Here is an 18,344-nt window from a genome sequence, read left to right on the forward strand (position 1 = left end):
TAAATCAATTGTCCAACCTTTCTACTGAATAAAAGTCTAAAATTAGTTAAAAATAAAAACGTTAAGAAAAAGAAGTACAAAGTTTTTAAAAAAATAAAATAGTGTTTGAGCAGATCATGCTACTTTCCTCAAAATCCCCAGTGGCTTGCTTCCCTTAAAGCTAGAATAGAATCCAGTCCTTATCAGTGTGTTCCAGGTCCTGGATGATCTGACTTTGGTCACCTTGTCACTCTCACATCTACTATTCTGCCAAGTTGATCATATGCTTCTAGGCATACAGCCATCCCTTGGTGTCTGCAGGGGATTGGTTATAGGATCCCCCATGAATACCAAAACCTGCAAACGCTCAAGTCCTTTATTTAAAATGGCATATTATAGTCAGCCCTCGGTATCTGTGGGTTCAGTAAATTCAACCTACCATGGATACGGAGCGCCAACTGTCCTAACATTATTGCTGTTTCTTACACATGCTAAGTTCATTCCTAACTCATAACTTGCCATTCTGTCTACTTGGAAAGCTCTTTCTTCACATAATCACATAGTTTGCTATCTCTCTTTATTCAGTCATCTTCTCAAATATCACCTTTCTAGAAATGACTACTTTGATAATCATAACTAAAATAGTACCTTCCCATAACTGCCCATCTCTTATATTTTGTTTTCTATATAGCTTTTATAATTATCTGACATGATGTATCCTACATATTCTATCCTATACAGGAAGGTAAGTTTCCTGAGAATTGGAACTCTCTTCACAAGGGCAGGAACTTATTTCTTCAGCATGTGGAACAATTTCTGTCACCAGGTGAGTGTTCAATTAGTATTTGTTAAATCACTGAATTGAGACACACCTACATAAATAAACTAAATCCCAATGATTGCTCCTTCCTATAAGAGTAAAAACAATCTACTTGGAGGAAAAGGCATAAGGTACATTAAAAGTAATAAAAATATAAGTACCAACTATAAAGTTTCAACTTTATATTGTTAAATAACATATGCTATAGAAAGCCTAATTGTTAAATAACATATGCTAAGCCTAACTGCAAAATAACATATGCTATAGAAAATGTATTGTGTCCTTTTTGATGGGGATGTAGTGGGAGGGGGTGGGGGATGGCACAAAAATCTCTGAGCCTTCTGCAGTATGAAAATATTTTATTGAGGAAGTACTAAACTTAGACCTTACAAGACTGGTAAGATTCCTCTAGGTACACAAAAGTTGGAAGGGCATTCTAGATGAGGGATCTGGGCGGAAAATGGCATAGGAGAAAGAACAGGAATGCAGAAAAAAGACCTGAGCTCCTGAACAGTCCTGGAAGTACAGAGAGTATAGACTGGTAGTTTAGATGACATGGCTGGAAGGGAGATTAAAGCCAGATTGAAAAGAGCTGTGAGTGTCTTTCACAAAAATTGTTTATATGTTCCCACCTGTCTATCCATTTAGTCTCTCATCCTCTAGGAATATTACCATCTATCCCAATATCATTAACACATAGCTGTAAAAATACCCTAACACAATGCTATAAACTGTCAAAATTTCATGCAGGTGAAATCCTACTAATAGCCTTATAACTTAGGTAATTGTCAAATAATATCCCCATAATATCACCAGCAGTATGGTAAGAACCTGACTTTCAAGTTGGGAAAGTACAACATGAAATGTTAATGACTTTTATAAAGTCATACTATAAATTATTTTATCTGCTTGTAAAAATGATTATATTGCCAACAAAACTAGAAAGAAAGGCAATACTATTACACTTAGCACACTACTTCACATTTTAGACTGTGTGGGACACATATCATACCTGTGGGTCTCTGTAAATTCTTTTGTACTAAAATTCTTCTCAGAGTACCGTCCATGGCCGCTTCTTCTATGTGGGAGTGGTCCCCAACAATCGTCCAGTACATCATCCTGAAGAGATAGGCCAAGTTGGTTAGCCTGGTGAATGTGCTTAGCCTGGTGAATGTGCTGTTACAACCAAAAACAGGGTCTCTTCAGACCCTGTGCATCAGAATCACCTTAGAGTCCCTGAAAATTGCCTGAAAAAGCAGATTTCTGGGCCCAACTCTAAATCTACAGAGTGAGTACCTCCAAGAGGGGGCCCCAGGAGTCAACAATGTAAAAGTCGTACCTATTCCCTAAAATTTGAGAGCCACTGTTTAATAGGCTCACTTGATAGGCAAAGTTCAATTTTGAAAATTTCCTTAAAATTTTAGAAGAAAAATATTTCTAACACTTGAAATTATCTTCTTATCATGACAGAATATTCATTTTACTATAGATGATGCATCAATATGCTTTTATTTTTGATATAGTAACTATTTTCTCAGACATAAATAATTTTCTCACTTAGAAGACACCACATAACATAATTCTAGTAAGTAAACAGCAGTTGCCTCTTCTTACTCAGGATCTAATGATCCACTTTATGGGTGATTAGGAGTTTTATTTAACATTTCCCTATTTCCTTTTTGGTCATTGCTTATAAATGAAAAATAAGAGAGTAAAAAAGGAAAAACTCAAGCCGAGTAAAGGGAATATTTGTGTTAAATTGTTTAAATTTGTTTATACATATGCCTCCATTTTTTATTACCAGAAATAGCCCATCACTAATATTCTACACTTAACTTGTTTAATATTATTTTTAATGTCTCAAAAATTTGATTTTAGATTAACTACAGTGGTTATGTTTTTCACATCAGTTTCATTAATCTGAATGCACACATAACATACACTAAATGTATATGTTATGTGTGCATTCAGATTAATGAAACTGATGTGAAAAAGAATATATTTTGCACCACCATTTGGTGTGAAAAGGACATGCTTTTGTACAGAAGGAGTAGAGGGATTTTCAGAAGTCTTGTGAATCTATTATACGTTGAACACTTTTCCAGAAGCAACACTACAGAGCATGGGTGGGACAATCTGTAAAAATGGATACTCATATCAAGAAATATAAATAACCAGTTCATTAACCTACCCTCTTTTAGGATTTACAGCAATAGCATAGGGTTCTCCAGCCATATTTGTTAAGAGTCTGGTGCAGTTGGGGCCATTCAGCTGTCCTACGTTGATAGAGTATCTCAGACTGGTCCAGTGAGTAGTGTAGTAACTGAACCAGTGCATTCTAGAATGGTCAGTCCAATAAATATTTCCGGCAACCCAGTCAACTGCAATGTCCCTGGGCCTTTTAAATTCAGGACACTAAAAGAAAACAAAACAACAAACCACAGTATTTTCAAAAGCAAATTGGTGGAGTTTTCTATATCTATACATTGAGATTGTTTGGGAATCTTCTTAACATGGTCAGGTGTTAATTGTTACATAGATTTTTTAAAATCCCCAACATACTTTATTTCATTTTTAGTTTTTATAGATGTATAATTTCACAAGTCCTAAGTATACAACTCACTGGAGTTTTACCTATCACTGCCCCTGTTTAACCACCACCCTACTAGAATACTTTCAGAATTGTAGAAGGTTCACTTGTGACCTCTCCCAGATAGTATTTCTCTTAGAATAAGCATAATCCTAGCATCTAAATCACAGATTAGCTTAAACAAATCCACATAAACAGAATCATACTCTTCTATTCCTGACTTCTTCGACTCAACATCATGTTTGTGAAATATACCCATATTGGTGTGCATGTCAGTTATTAATTGCTTTTTATTTCTGGATAATATTTTAGAATATGAAATATTATTCATGAATATATATCAATTTGTTTACCATTTTACTGGTAATATATATTTTGCTTGTTTACAATTTTAGGCCATTACAAACAAAATTATGAATATTCCTTTACATGTCTCTTGGTGGACACAAACTCTCATTTCTGTTGAGTATTTAATAAGAAATATAACGGTTGAGTCTTAAGATATACTTATGATTGCTTAAATAGATAGGGCTAGAATTTTTTTTTCAAAGAGTCTGTACCAATATTCACTCTTTTCAGGAATTTAAGAAAGTTCCAGTTGCTCTACATCCTTACCATATATAATTTGATTTAAAATTGGAACAGAAAGTTAATACAAGTAGACACATTTAGAGAGATACTATATTTAAATGTCTTTTGAGGAAAGTTACAATCTCTGTCATTTATATTAAATCTGCTAGCTTGGATTTTTCTGTGCAATAGTATATTACTGAAATATTGTGAGACAAAGGTAAGAGGGTTCATTGGGAATAGACAGCAAGGAAAATAACGTATGCTGTGCCCTTCAATTAACTTGATCACTTTGAGCAGGAACTAGTGTAGTAATTAATTTGACGTGGTCAGGTTTATTGTGCATAAACAAAAGTGAGAAGAAATTCTCAGGGGTATTATATCAAGAATAGAAACAATTATTTGAAGGTCATTATAACTAGACATGTAGTCAATGTGTAAGAGCATTGTTAGGACCTGGTAACCAGTGGAAATATGGGTTTTTAACACATGACTGTTTCTTCTGTGATTTACCAGTGAACACATTTTATTAAAGAGTGGGCTTGGATTAAAAGAAAACAAACCGAACTTCTCAAAAAGAACGTGAGATGCCAAGAAACAGGAATTACAAGTCACTGTCTGCGGTGTGATTACTGAGATCTCAAAGAAGGAAAAATATGGATGAACTAAACACAGAACTCACAGAAATTTCTAATGACCTTTATTATCAACCTTTTCACTTATTGGTTTAAAAACAAAAATTATGAAATTTTACAGTAATCTACTTCTCAACTCTAATAAATACTCTCCATCTACCCAGTGATATCTCATAGCTAACTGAAGTTAAATAAAAGCACTCTACAATACAACATGGTCTAAACATGCCATATAAATAATATCCATAAATGGGTAGACTATAAAGATTTGTCCTAGCCAAAACACGAAATCATTTTCAAGTGTTCTAATATTATGTAAATTAATTGTAATTCTTTTTTTTGTTCTGATTTGGCAGCACTTAAAAGTAAATAAGTAAGTAAGGGGAAGATGGCGGAAGAGTAAGACGTGGAGATCACCTTCCTCCTCACAGATACACAAGAAATACATCTACACATGGAATAACTCCTACAGAATGCCTACTGAACGCTGGCAGAAGACCTCAGACCTCCCAAAAGGCAAGAAAGTCCCCACGTACCTGGGTAGGGCAAAAGAAAAAAGAATAAACACAGACAAAAGGATAGGGACTGGACCTGCACCAGTGGGAGGGAGCCGTGAAGGAGGAAAGGTTTCCACACACTAGGAAGCCCCTTCGCAGGCGGAGACTGAGGGTGGCGGAGGGGGAAAGCTTCGGAGCCGCGGAGGAGAGCACAGCCACCAGGGTGCAGAGGGCAAAGTGGGGAGACTCCCGCACAGAGGATCGGTGCTGACCGGCAAACACCAGCCTGAGAGGTTTGTCTGCTCACACGCCGGGGCAGGCGGGGCTAGGAGCTGAGGCTCGGGCTTCAGGGAGAGGTCGGAGCACAGGGAGAGGACTGGGGTTGGCTGCGTGAACACAGCCTGAAGGGGTTAGCACCACGGCTAGCCGGGAGGGAGTCCGGGAAAAGTCTGGACCTGCCGAAGAGGCAAGAGACTTTTTCTTCCCTCTTTGTTTCCTGGTATGCGAGGAGAGAGAGCGCTGCTTAAAGGAGCTCCAGAGACAGGCGCGAGCCGCGGCTAAAAGCACGGACCTCAGAGATGGGCATGAGACACTAAGGCTGGGGCTGCCACCACCAAGAAATCTCTGTGCGAGCACAGGTCACTATCCACACACCCCTTCTGGGGAGCCTGTGCAACCTGCCACTGCCAGGGTTCCGGGATCCAGGGACAACTTCCGCGGGAGAACGCACCTCAGGCTGGTGCAACATCATGCAGGCCTCTGCCGCTGCAGGCTCGCCCCGCACTCCGTACCCCTCCCTCGGCCTGAGTGAGCCAGAGCCCTCGAATCAGCGGCTCCTTTAACCCCGTCCTGTCTGAGTGAAGAACAGACGCCCTCCAGCGACTACACGCAGAGGCGGGGCCAAATCCAAAGCTGAGCCCCTGGGAGCTGTGAGAACAAAGAAGAGAAAGGGAAATCTTTCCCAGCAGCCTCAGAAGCAGCGGATTAAAGCTCCACAATCAACTTGATATACCCTGCATCTGTGGAATACCTGAATAGACAAGGAATGATCCCAAATTGAAGAGGTGGACTTTAGGAGCGAGATCTATGATTTTTTTCCCTTTTTCTCTTTTTGTGAATGTGTACGTGTATGCTTCTGTGTGAGATCTTGTCTGTATAGTCTTGCTTCCACCATTTGCCCTAGGGATCTATCCGTCCATGGTTTAAAAAAATTTTTTTTTCTTAATAATTAATTTTAATTATAATAACTTTATTATACTTTACCTTCATTCTTTCTTTCCTTCCTTCCTTCCCTCCTTTAGACAACGAATCACCCCAAATTGAGGAGGTGGTCTCTGAGAGCAAGATTTATGATTTTTCCCCCTTTACCTCTTTTTGTGAGGGTGTATGTGTATGCTTCTGTGTAAGATTTTCTCTGTATAGCTTTGCTTCCAACATTTGTCCTATGGTTCTATCCGTACCTTTTTTTTTTTTTTCTAAATAAGTATTTTTTAATTCAATAACTTTATTATACTTTATTTTATTTTTACTGGATCTTCTTTCTTTCTGTCTTTCTTCCTTCTTTCCCTCCCTCCTTCCTTCCTTCCTCCCTCCCTGCTTTCTTTCCTTCTTTGCTTCTTTCTTCCTTCCTTCCTTTCCTCCTTTCCTTCTTTCTTTCCTCATACTTCTACTAATTCTCTCTACTTTTTCTCCCTTTTATTCTGAGCCGTGTGGATGAAAGGCTCTTGGTGCTCCAGCCAGGAGTCAGGGCTCTGCCTCTGAGGTAGGAGAGCCAACTTCAGGACACTGGTCCACAAGAGACCTCCCAGCTCCACATAATATTAAATGGCGGAAATCTCCCAGAGACCTCCATCTTAACACCAGCACCCAGCTTCACTCAACAACCAGCAAGACACAGTGCTGGACAACCTATGCCAAACAACTAGCAAAACAGGAACACAACCCCACCCATTAGCAGAGAGGCTGCCTAAAATCATAATAAGGCCACAGACACCCCAAAACACACCACCAGACATGAACCTGCCCACTAGAGAGACAAGATCCAGCCTCATCCACCACAACACAGGCATTAGTCCCCTCCACCAGGAAGCCTACAAAACCCACTGAAGCAACCTTAGCCACTGGAGACAGACATCAGAAACAACGGGAACTACAAATCTGCAGCCTGCAAAAAGGAGACCCCAACACACAGTAAGATAAGCAAAATGAGAAGACAGAAAAACACACAGCAGATGAAGGAGCAAGATAAAAATGCACCAGACCTAACAAATGAAGAGGAAATAGGCAGTCTACCTGAAAAAGAATTCAGAATACTGATAGTAAGGATGATCCGAAATCTTGGAAATAGAATGGACAAAATGCAAGAAACGGTTAACAAGGACCTAGAAGAAATAAAGATGAAACAACACAATAAATGAAATTAAAAGTACTCTAGATGGGATCAATAGCAGAATAACTGAGGCAGAAGAACGGATAAGTGACCTGGAAGATAAAATAGTGGAAATAACTACTGCAGAGCAGAATAAAGAAAAAAGAATGAAAAGAACTGAGGACAGTCTCAGAGACTTCTGGGACAACATTAAATGCACCAACATTCGAATTATAGGGGTTCCAGAAGAAGAAGAGAAAAAGAAAGGGACTGAGAAAATATTTGAAGAGATTATAGTTGAAAACTTCCCTAATATGGGAAAGGAAATAGTTAATCAAGTCCAGGAAGCACAGAGAGTCCCATACAGGATAAATACAAGAAGAAATACGCCAAGACACATATTAATCAAACTGTCAAAAATTAAATACAAAGAGAGCATATTAAAAGCAGCAAGGGAAAAGCAACAAATAGCACACAAGGGAATCCCCATAAGGTTAACAGCTGATCTCTCAGCAGAAACCCTACAAGCCAGAAGGGAGTAGCAGGACATACTGAAAGTGATGAAGGAGAAAAACCTGCAACCAAGATTACTCTACCCAGCAAGGATCTCATTCAGATTTGATGGAGAAATCAAAACCTTTACAGACAAGCAAAAGCTGAGAGAGTCCAGCACCACCAAACCAGCTTTACAACAAATGCTAGAGGAACTTCTCTAGGCAAGAAACACAAGAGAAGGAAAAGACCTACAATAACGAACCTGAAACAATGAAGAAAATGGGAATAGGAACATACATATCGATAATTACCTTAAATGTAAATGGACTAAATGTTCCCACCAAAAGACACAGATAGGCTGAATGGATACAAAAACAAGACCCATATATATGCTGTCTACAAGAGACCCACTTCAGACCTAGAGACACATACACACTGAAAGTGAGGGGATGGAAAAAGATATTCCATGCAAATGGAAACCAAAAGAAAGCTGGAGTAGCAATTCTCATATCACAAAAAATGGACTTTAAAATTAGGACTATACAAGAGACAAAGAAGGACACTACATAATGATCAAGCGATCGATAGAAAAAGATATAACAATTGTAAATATTTATGCACCCAACATAGGAGCACCTCAATATATAAGGCAAATACTGACAGCCATAAAAGGGGAAATTGACAGTAACACAATCATAGTAGCAGACTTTAACACCCCACTTTCACCAATGGACAGATCATCCAAAATGAAAATAAATAAGGAAACACAAGCTTTAAATGATACATTAAACAAGATGGACTTAATTGATATTTATAGGACATTCCATCCAAAAACAACAGAATACACATTTTTCTCAAGTGCTCATGGATCATTCTCCAGGATAGATCATATCTTGGGTCACAAATCAAGACCTGGTAAATTTAAGAAAATTGAAATTGTGTCAAGTATCTTTTCTGACCACAATGCTATGAGACTAGATATCAATTACAGGAAAAGATGTGTAAAAAATATAAACACATGGACGCTAAACAATACACTACTTAATAATGAAGTGATCGCTCAAGAAATCAAAGAGGAAATCAAAAAATACCTAGAAACAAATGACAGCGAAAATAAGATGACCCATTTGGGATGCAGCTAAAGCAGTTCTAAGAGGGAAGCTTATAGCAATACAATCCCACCTAAGAAACAGGAAACATCTCGAATAAACAACCTAACCTTGCACCTAAAGCAATTAGAGAAAGAAGAACAAAAATACCCCAAAGTTAGCAGAAGGAAAGAAATCATAAAAATCAGATCAGAAATAAATGAAAAAGAAATGAAGGAAACGATAGCAAAGATCAATAAAACTAAAAGCTGGTTCTTTGAGAAGATAAACAAAATGGATAAACCATTAGCCAGACTCATCAAGAAAAAAAGGGAGAAGACTCAAATCAATAGGATTAGAAATGAAAAAGGAGAAGTAACAACTGACACTGCAGAAATACAAAAGATCATAAGAGATTACTACAAGCAACTCTATGCCAATAAAATAGACAACCTGGAAGAAATGGACAGATTCTTAGAAATGCACAAACTGCCAAGACTGAATCAGGAAGAAATAGAAAATATGAACAGACCAATCACAAGCACTGAAATTGAAACTGTGATTAAAAATCTTCTAACAAACAAAAGCCCAGGACCAGATGACTTCACAAGCAAATTCTATCAAACATTTAGAGAAGAGCTAACACCTATCCTTCTAAAACTCTTCCAAAATACAGCAGAGGGAGGAACACTCCCAAATTCATTCTATGAGGCCACCATCACCTTGATACCAAAACCAGACAAGGATGTTACAAAGAAAGAAAACTACAGGCCAATATCACTGATGAACACAGATGCAAAAATCTTCAACAAAAAACTAGCAAACATAATCCAACAGCACATTAAAAGGATCATACACCATGATCAAGTGGGGTTTATCCCAGGAATGCAAGGATTCTTCAATATATGCAAATCAATCAACGTGATACACCATATTAACAAATTGAAGGAGAAAAACCATATGAGCATCTCAATACATGCAGAGAAAGCTTTTGACAAAATTCAACACCCATTTATGATAAAAACCCTGCAGAAAGTAGGCATAAAGGGAACTTTCCTCAACAAAATAAAGGCCATATATGACAAACCCACAGCCAACATCATCCTCAATGGTGCAAAACTGAAAGCATTTCCACCAAGATCAGGAACAAGACAAGGTTGCCCATTCTCACCACTCGTATTCAACATAGTTTCGGAAGTTTTAGCCACAGAAAATAGAGAAGAAAAGGAAATAAAAGGAATCCAAATCGGAAAAGAAGAAGTAAAGCTGTCACTATTTGCAGATGACATGATACTATACATAGAGAATCCTAAAGATGCTACCAGAAAACTACTAGAGCTAAACAATGAATTTGGTAAAGTAGCAGGATACAAAATTAATGCACAAAAATCTCTGGCATTCCTATACACTAATGATGAAAAATCTGAAAGTGAAATCAAGAAAACACTCCCATTTACCATTGCAACAAAAAGAATAAAATATCTCGGAATAAACCTACCGAAGGAGACAAAAGACCTGTATGCAGAAAATTATAAGACACTGATGAAAGAAATTAAAGATGATAAAAATAGATGGAGAAATATACCATGTTCTTGGATTGGAAGACTCAACATTGTGAAAATGACTCTACTACCCAAAGCAATCTACAGATTCAATGCAATCCCTATCAAATTACCACTGGCATTTTTCACAGAACTAGAACAAAAAATTTCACAATTTGTATGGAAACACAAAATACCCCGAATAGCCAAAGCAATCTTGAGAAAGAAAAACGGAGCTGGAGGAATCAGGCTCCCTGACTTCAGACTATACTACAAAGCTACAGTAACCAAGACAGTATGGTACTGGCACAAAACCAGAAAGATAGATCAATGGAACAGGATAGAAAGCCCAGAGATAAACCCACGCACATATGGTCACCTTATGGGCAGGTACATGTAAAAGTATGAGATTAAATCACTCCCTAACACCATACACAAAAATAAACTCAGAATGGATTAAAGACGTAAATGTAAGGCCAGAAACTATCAAACTCTTAGAGGAAAAGATAGGCAGAACACTCTATGACATAAATCATAGCAAGATCCTTTTTGACCCACATCCTAGAGAAATGGAAATAAAAACAAAAATAAACAAATGGGACCTAATGAAACTTCAAAGCTTTTGCACAGCAAAGGAAACCATAAACAAAAGCAAAAGACAACCCTCAGAATGGGAGAAAATAATTGCAAATGAAGCAACTGTCAAAGGATTAATCTCCAAAATTTACAAGCAGCTCATGCAGCTCAATAACAAAAAAACAAACAACCCAATCCAAAAATGGGCAGAAGACCTAAATAGACATTTCTCCAAAGAAGTTATACAGACTGCCAACAAACACATGAAAGAATGCTCAACATCATTAATCATTAGAGAAATGCAAATGAAAACTACAATGAGATATCATCTCACACCAGTCAGAATGTCCATCATCAAAAAATCTAGAAACAATAAATGCTGGAGAGGGTGTGGAGAAAAGGGAACACTCTTGCAGTGATGGTGGGAATATGAATTGGTACAGCCACTATGGAGAACAGTACGGAGGTTCCTTAAAAAACTACAAATAGAACGACCATATGACCCAGCAATCCCACTACTGGGCATATACCCTGAGAACACCATAATTCAAAAAGAGTCATGTACCGAAATGTTCATTGCAGCTCTATTTACAATAGCTTGGAGATGGAAACAACCTAAGTGTCCATCATCGGATGAATGGATAAAGAAGATGTGGCACATATATACAATGGGATATTACTCAGCCATAAAAAGAAATGAAATTGAGCTATTTGTAATGAGGTGGATGCACCTAGAGTCTGTCATACGGAGTGAAGTAAGTCAGAAAGAGAAAGACAAATACCGTATGCTAACACATATATATGGAAGTTATGAAAAAAAAATGACATGAAGAACCTAGGGGTAAGACAGGAATAAAGACACAGACCTGCAAGAGAATGGACTTGAGGATATGGGGAGGGGGAAGGGTAAGCTGTGACAAAGTGAGAGAGTGGCATGGACATATATACACTCCCAAATGTAAAATAGATAGATCGTTGGAAGCAGCCGCATAGCACAGGGAGATCAGCTCGGTGTTTTGTGACCACCTAGAAGGGTGGGATAGGGAGGGTGGGAGGGAGGGAGACGCAAGAGAGAAGAGATATGGGAACATATGTGTATGTATAACTGATTCACTTTGTTATAAAGCAGAAACTAACAAACCATTGTAAAGCAATTATACTTCAATAAAGATGTAGAAAAAAATGATTTTAGCAATGAAAAAAAAGCAAATATATCACGTGGTATGGGGCTTGTCAGTGTAAGTCATAAATTTATACAGATGAAAGACAATGGGAAAATATAACCATTATAAACTGTGTAAAGCCTGCTGGAGCATATTATCATTTTTTAACACCACTAGAGCAATCTTTTAGCATGCAGAAATATGATATCAGTTGTCTAGCATGAACATAGAAAAATACCTATTTTGGCTTTATCAGATGTTAATATACATACATAATTTTCTATCCTATCGGTATTGTTGCTAAAATGGGACATGTTTTATGCAAAGCTTCACTTTTTTGAATTTAAGATTTTTATTTTATTTCGCTCATGCTCAAAACTGGGCTGATTATCTTTCCATCCTATATTTCTACACCTGGACTGCTGACAATTAAAACCTCAGATTCCTAATGATCACAGAACATTCAGAAGTTTGCTTTTGTGATACTTTTTCAGGTAAGCTGGCTGGTGAAAATTCTATTAATGGTGAATTCCAGAAGGATATATCAAACTTAGGTCACATTCCTAGAGTGAAGAATATGGCTTAAGGAAAGGGAAAAATGTTACTTTTCAATGCTGAGCATAAGAGATGCTGAAGAGTTATAGAGTCATTTAAATCTATACAGTTATTCTCTGGTTCCTTGATCAAGGAATCCCTAATGTCATTCTGGTATCAACTAAAGTAGTTAGAATATGGGATAAAGGATGGTCATGCCCAATAAATTCAACCTAAAGTCATGAATCATCAGTGACAAGATGATTCTCAGAGAATAATGGCAGCAGGGTGAAGATGTTACTAGGTGTTCATCCTCAGTGACTCATAACATACTGAATGCTCAATTATTCTCAACATTGAAAAGAGAAGAATTGAACAGAAGAAGAAGAAGAACAACAAGAGACAGCAATAGGATGGTCTTATTATTAAGGAAACTGTGGCAAAATTAGGAAATCACCTCTATAGTGAGTTCTATAGGAAATAAATAATCCCTTTCTATTGCTCACTACTTGACCAGGATTGTGAATAGCATTAGCCATCTAAAAGGGATTCTCATATTGAATGAGTGTTGGTTGGAGAGTGGCAGGCAAATTCCTGTTGGGTCTTATGGAGAAGTTCAAAATCAATCAGGTACATACAAAAAGTGGGAAAACACAGAAAAAGTAAACTGAGGTTCTTGGCGTGAGTGGAGACTGACATGAAAAACAGAAACAGATAGTTAAGCCATTTGTCTCTAAAGAGACTGAAAACAAAACAACCAAACACATTAGGTTGGAAATAAGAAGAAAACATGAAACTCTCATTTGCCCCTTTGGCTAGCACTCTAGACAGACAGGCCAAAGAACTGGAGACACTAATGAGATATGTCATGTTTAAGAGACTACAGAGTTGTGTGGTTACCCAGACAACAAAAGGCATTGCTCATATTTTTGCACAAAGTAGAAGACAAATTTTGACTGCTTCCTCCAGACAGATGATTTCTTTCCTAATAAGCTCTCTAAATACAAAGCCAAAGTTTTGAGTCCTGAGGCATTCTTCTTCATAGAGATATATTAGTCGAATGAATGAAATGCTTAAAATCTTACAGAAAAAATGGCAGCTTGATTGTAACAAAATCAGAGGTTACTGCTTTAAACTACCAGTCCTTTACAGCTATGGATTGTAATGTATCTGGCACAATTCCAGCTTCAGTAAACTAAAGATATGTCTTTATATATATATGTCTTTATATATAAATACTGAAGGCATTTGTTTTCAATCAAGGAAAGAGGAAAATCTATGAAAGGAGAATGAAAACATTCAAGCCATGGAAATGCTATCTTTTGTAAAACAAAATTCCTATATTTAGCAATATAATTTAAGAAAATATAGTTAACAGAAGGATAGATTGAAGTGGTCACATATTTCATTTGTTCGTGATTTTTCATCTTTGTGTATATCTAAGAAAAGAAAATTCAGTTGATTTTGCTGAAGTTAATTATCTCCTGTTGCAATGCTAGTAAAACAAAGATGTGAAGACACTGTAAAGAACTTGTGCTTGTGTGGTGGGGGGAGTCCACATTCAATAGACAACATACTGAAAAGACCCAGATTTGTCTTTGGGTTACAGGGTCAATATTTTATGTGATTTTATCGTTTTTTAACATGCTCAGTGTTCTTTAAACTTATTTGTTATGATTTACCACCCACCCTCCATAAAAAGCAAAACCCACTCTCAAAACCTTCATTCACACTACCAGCTAAACAAAAGATATCATGGAAGACTGGAAAGCACACAACATTTAAAACTTGGTTTAAGAGCCAGTCCTAGTTTCTCTATAAATTATGTGGTGCATAAAAACAAAGGATTTGGATTAGATGATCTGTTAAAGTCTTTAGCTTCTAAACACAAAATTATATAACAGTTTAAAACATTATCCATTCTTTACAAAACTTAAGAATGCATCTAATGCTAAATATGAATTTTCATGCATTAGTCAGTAAGTGAAAAATTTGTTGATACTTATGAGGGCAATTTTGACATCATCTGCCTATGTGAAAGACCTGGAATTAAGAAAGCAAGGTGCCTTCTGATGTTTACAGTTTAAACAAGCACAACAGCTGAGATGTAAGGCAGAACTATCTGAAAGCAGAGATTGCAAAATGGTACACTGAGGACTAAATTTAAGTTAAAGTTAAAAAAAAAACCTATTAAGTAGATTCTAACTTTAAAATTAAGAAGATATCACTTTAACAAATTAAACTTTTTTTTCTTAAAAATTAAGGATAAATAAGGTAGTATATCAAAAGCAGGCCAACATTCCAGAGTAGCAGAGTCAATCAGCTGCTTCTGTTTTAATGAGATACATCTTCAGTTTGCCTCTCTCACCTGGATCCCTAATGTTCTGTCCAACCTGTTTCACTCATTTAACTTACCTATATAGCTGGTTTGCAACCCATGCCTTAAAGAGACAAAAGAATTCGACTTTAATGAATAAATCATGTATCTATAAGAAAGGGGGTTAAAACAGCAATAAACACATGAAAAAAGAAAAGTCAGAGAAACAAATGTTGAGAGTGTGTCTCCAGAGTCATTAGGTAAGCATCTTGTAGATAAACTGGAATACTTATGTAGCAGATATGTAAATGTGTATGTATATATATATGAATATGTACACATAAGTTGGGCCCTTATAGTTCAATGTCTCTCCATCAAGTTCATTCAATTTATGAATATGTAAGTGTATATATACATAATACTGAATTTTATATATCATTTTCTTTCCTGCTTCATTAACATTAGTTTCCTGCTGTTTCATTATACCCTAGATACACTAGCAACCCATTTTCTTTTTTTTTGAATTTTATTTTATTTATTTTTTATACAGCAGGCTCTTATTAGTTATCTATTTTATACATATTAGTGTATATATTCAATCAAAATCTCCCAATTCATACCACCACCACCACCCCCCATTGGAGTCCATATGTTTGTTGTCTACGTCTGTGTTTCTACCTCTGCCTTGCAAACTGGTTCATCTGTACTATTTTTCTAGATTCCACATATATGCATTAGTATACGATGTTTGTTTTTCTCATTCTGACTTACTTCACTCTGTGTGACAGTCTCTAGATCCACCCAAGTCTCTACAAATGACCCAATTTCATTCCTTTTTATGGCTGAGTAATATTCCATTGTGTATATGTACCACATCTTCTTTATCCATTCATCTGTCGATGGGCATTTAGGTTGCTTCCATGACCTGGCTATTGTAAATAGTGCTGCAATGAACACTAGGGTGCATGTGTCTGTTTGAATTATGGTTTTCTTTGGGTATATGCCCAGTAGTGGGATTGCTGGGTCATATGGTAGTTCTATTTTTACTTTTTTAAGGAACCTCCATACTGTTCTCCATAGTGGCTGTATCAATTTACATTCCCGCCAACAGTGCAAGAGGGTTCCCTTTTCTCCACACCCTCTCCAGCATTTGTTGTTTGTAGATTTTCTGATGATGACCATAGTAATCCATTTTCTAAGTCTAAACAGAATGTGAAATAATAATGAGGTCACCTTTTAGGCTACTTCCTGGGCATACAATTGACATTCTCCAGATGGTAGTCAGTCTTTTTGTGAGTCTGTGCTTTCAAACATTAACAGTTAGTTCAGTTAGGCCTTTTGGAAGACCTGAAAGCACATTATGTAGGCTGAGATCTCTAATACCTAAACCAGACCAAGACCAATCTCAATGATCACAATAATAATAAAATGATGTCTTCTTAATAAAGGAACTTTGATTCATTAGGGTAATTAAGGGAGGCAGAGAAAATAATGCATATTATAATTGTGAAGTTGCATTCTTGTAAATGAAGCATGATCTATTTATGACTAGAAAAAAATGTGGGTGTATATGTGAATATTCATGGGTGTGAAAGAAGATGGGAGGGGCGTGGTAGGAGATGAGTCTAAACATCATGGAGAGACTTGTAAAACAATGATTTTTCAATGGAAATTCATTTGAATGTTTTAAGTAGGGAGATATGATGATGAGTTTAATGTTCTCAGATTATTTTGGCTATGGTGTGAAGAATGGCTTGGGGATGGGCACCAAGGAGATATAGAAAATTCAGAGGAGGCTTACTCAATGGACTCCAGAGGGGAGGATACAGGAAATTCAGAGAAGGCTTATTCAATGGACTCCAGAGGGGAGAATGTGAAAGTTTAATCTAGGCTTTTGTGAGACAAAAGTGGAAAAAATGGGATATATCTGGAGATATAAATATTTAAACTTGGATGAATACCAAGGATGAGAAGAATAACTTGTAAAGGATAACTTTCAAGACTGACAAGCTATTGCCATGTCTCTTCAAGATTTTCAATTAATTTATTGTTTCTAGTTTAAAAAATATGACCTACTTTATGACAAGGTCTGTTCTAGATGCTAGGATTACAATAGTGGAAAAAAAAAAACCAAAAAACCTGCCATCCGGGAATTTATTTATAGCAAGGTGAGGTAGACAATAGATAATAAACATAATAAATGAATAAAATATATGGCAGTGAAAAAAGATAAGTATTATGGAAATGAAAAAGAGCAAGGCATTGAAGATCCCAGGATGGGAATGGGGCAGTAGATTGCAATCATCAATAAGTTATGTATTCAGAAGATGACATTTGAACAAAGACTTGAAGGAGTTCAGGAATTGAGTCATGTAGGATATCTGGCTGAAGAACATTTTAGGCCAAGAGAATATTTCAGGAATGGCCTTACATTAGTAGGTACTGATGGGTTTCAGAAACAGCAAAGCTTCTCTGGAGAAGAGTGAGTAAGGGGGAAAGTAGTAGAAGATAAAGTCAGAGAAGTAACAGGAGACCAGATCTTTTAAACCCTTGTAAGATATTATGAGAATTTCAGTCTTTTCAGTGGGAAACCACTGGATATTTCTGATTTGAGATGTGATATAATCTGATTTATGTTTTATATGGAGCAGTCTGGCTACTGTTTTGTGAGTAATAATGATAGCAAAGAGACCAATTAGGAGGGTATTGCACTAATTCAGAAGAAAGACAATGGTGGTTCAAAACTAGGTCCTTGCAGTCAAGCTGATGTAAGGTATTCAGCTCCTGGTCATACCTTGAAAGTAGACTCAGTAGTATTGCCTGATTTTGGAGTTATGAGAAAAGCAGAGGGACCAAAAATGACTCTAAGATTTTTACTCTGAGTGCCTGGAAAATGGAGTTGCCATTGAATGAGATTGGGGAAGCAGATTTTGTGGATCATATGAATAGTTTATTTTTAGGCATGCTCCACTGGGGATTTTATTTTTTAAACATCCAAAAGGAAAACCAAAGCAAGCAGTTGGACAGAGCCTGATATCAATTAGGCAATTGTTAGCATGTGGTTATATGTTAAACCATGAAACAATATGAACTCTACAAGGAAGTGAGGAAAGACAGAAAGAAGAGGATCAAGGTCTGAGCCTGGGGCATTCCAATGTTAAGAGGGAAGGA

The 18,344-nt window shown here is 36.9% G+C and overlaps 1 protein-coding gene across 1 annotated transcript in view; it reads right to left on the reverse strand.

Annotated features, from left to right (window-relative positions):
* The window catches only part of LRP1B (LDL receptor related protein 1B), a 1,473,103-nt gene that overhangs the window by 107,252 nt on the left and 1,347,507 nt on the right, over positions 1–18,344 (reverse strand). Inside the window, exons 78-79 of the mRNA XM_065880137.1 lie at positions 2,991–3,214; positions 1,812–1,918 (exon numbers count right to left, since the gene is read on the reverse strand). Of these exons, the coding sequence (XP_065736209.1) occupies positions 1,812–1,918; positions 2,991–3,214 (331 nt within the window). The remainder of the gene's footprint in view (positions 1–1,811; positions 1,919–2,990; positions 3,215–18,344) is intronic.

The sequence above is a fragment of the Phocoena phocoena genome, chromosome 7 (genome assembly GCF_963924675.1).
Source record: "Phocoena phocoena chromosome 7, mPhoPho1.1, whole genome shotgun sequence".
Classification (NCBI taxonomy): domain Eukaryota; kingdom Metazoa; phylum Chordata; class Mammalia; order Artiodactyla; family Phocoenidae; genus Phocoena; species Phocoena phocoena.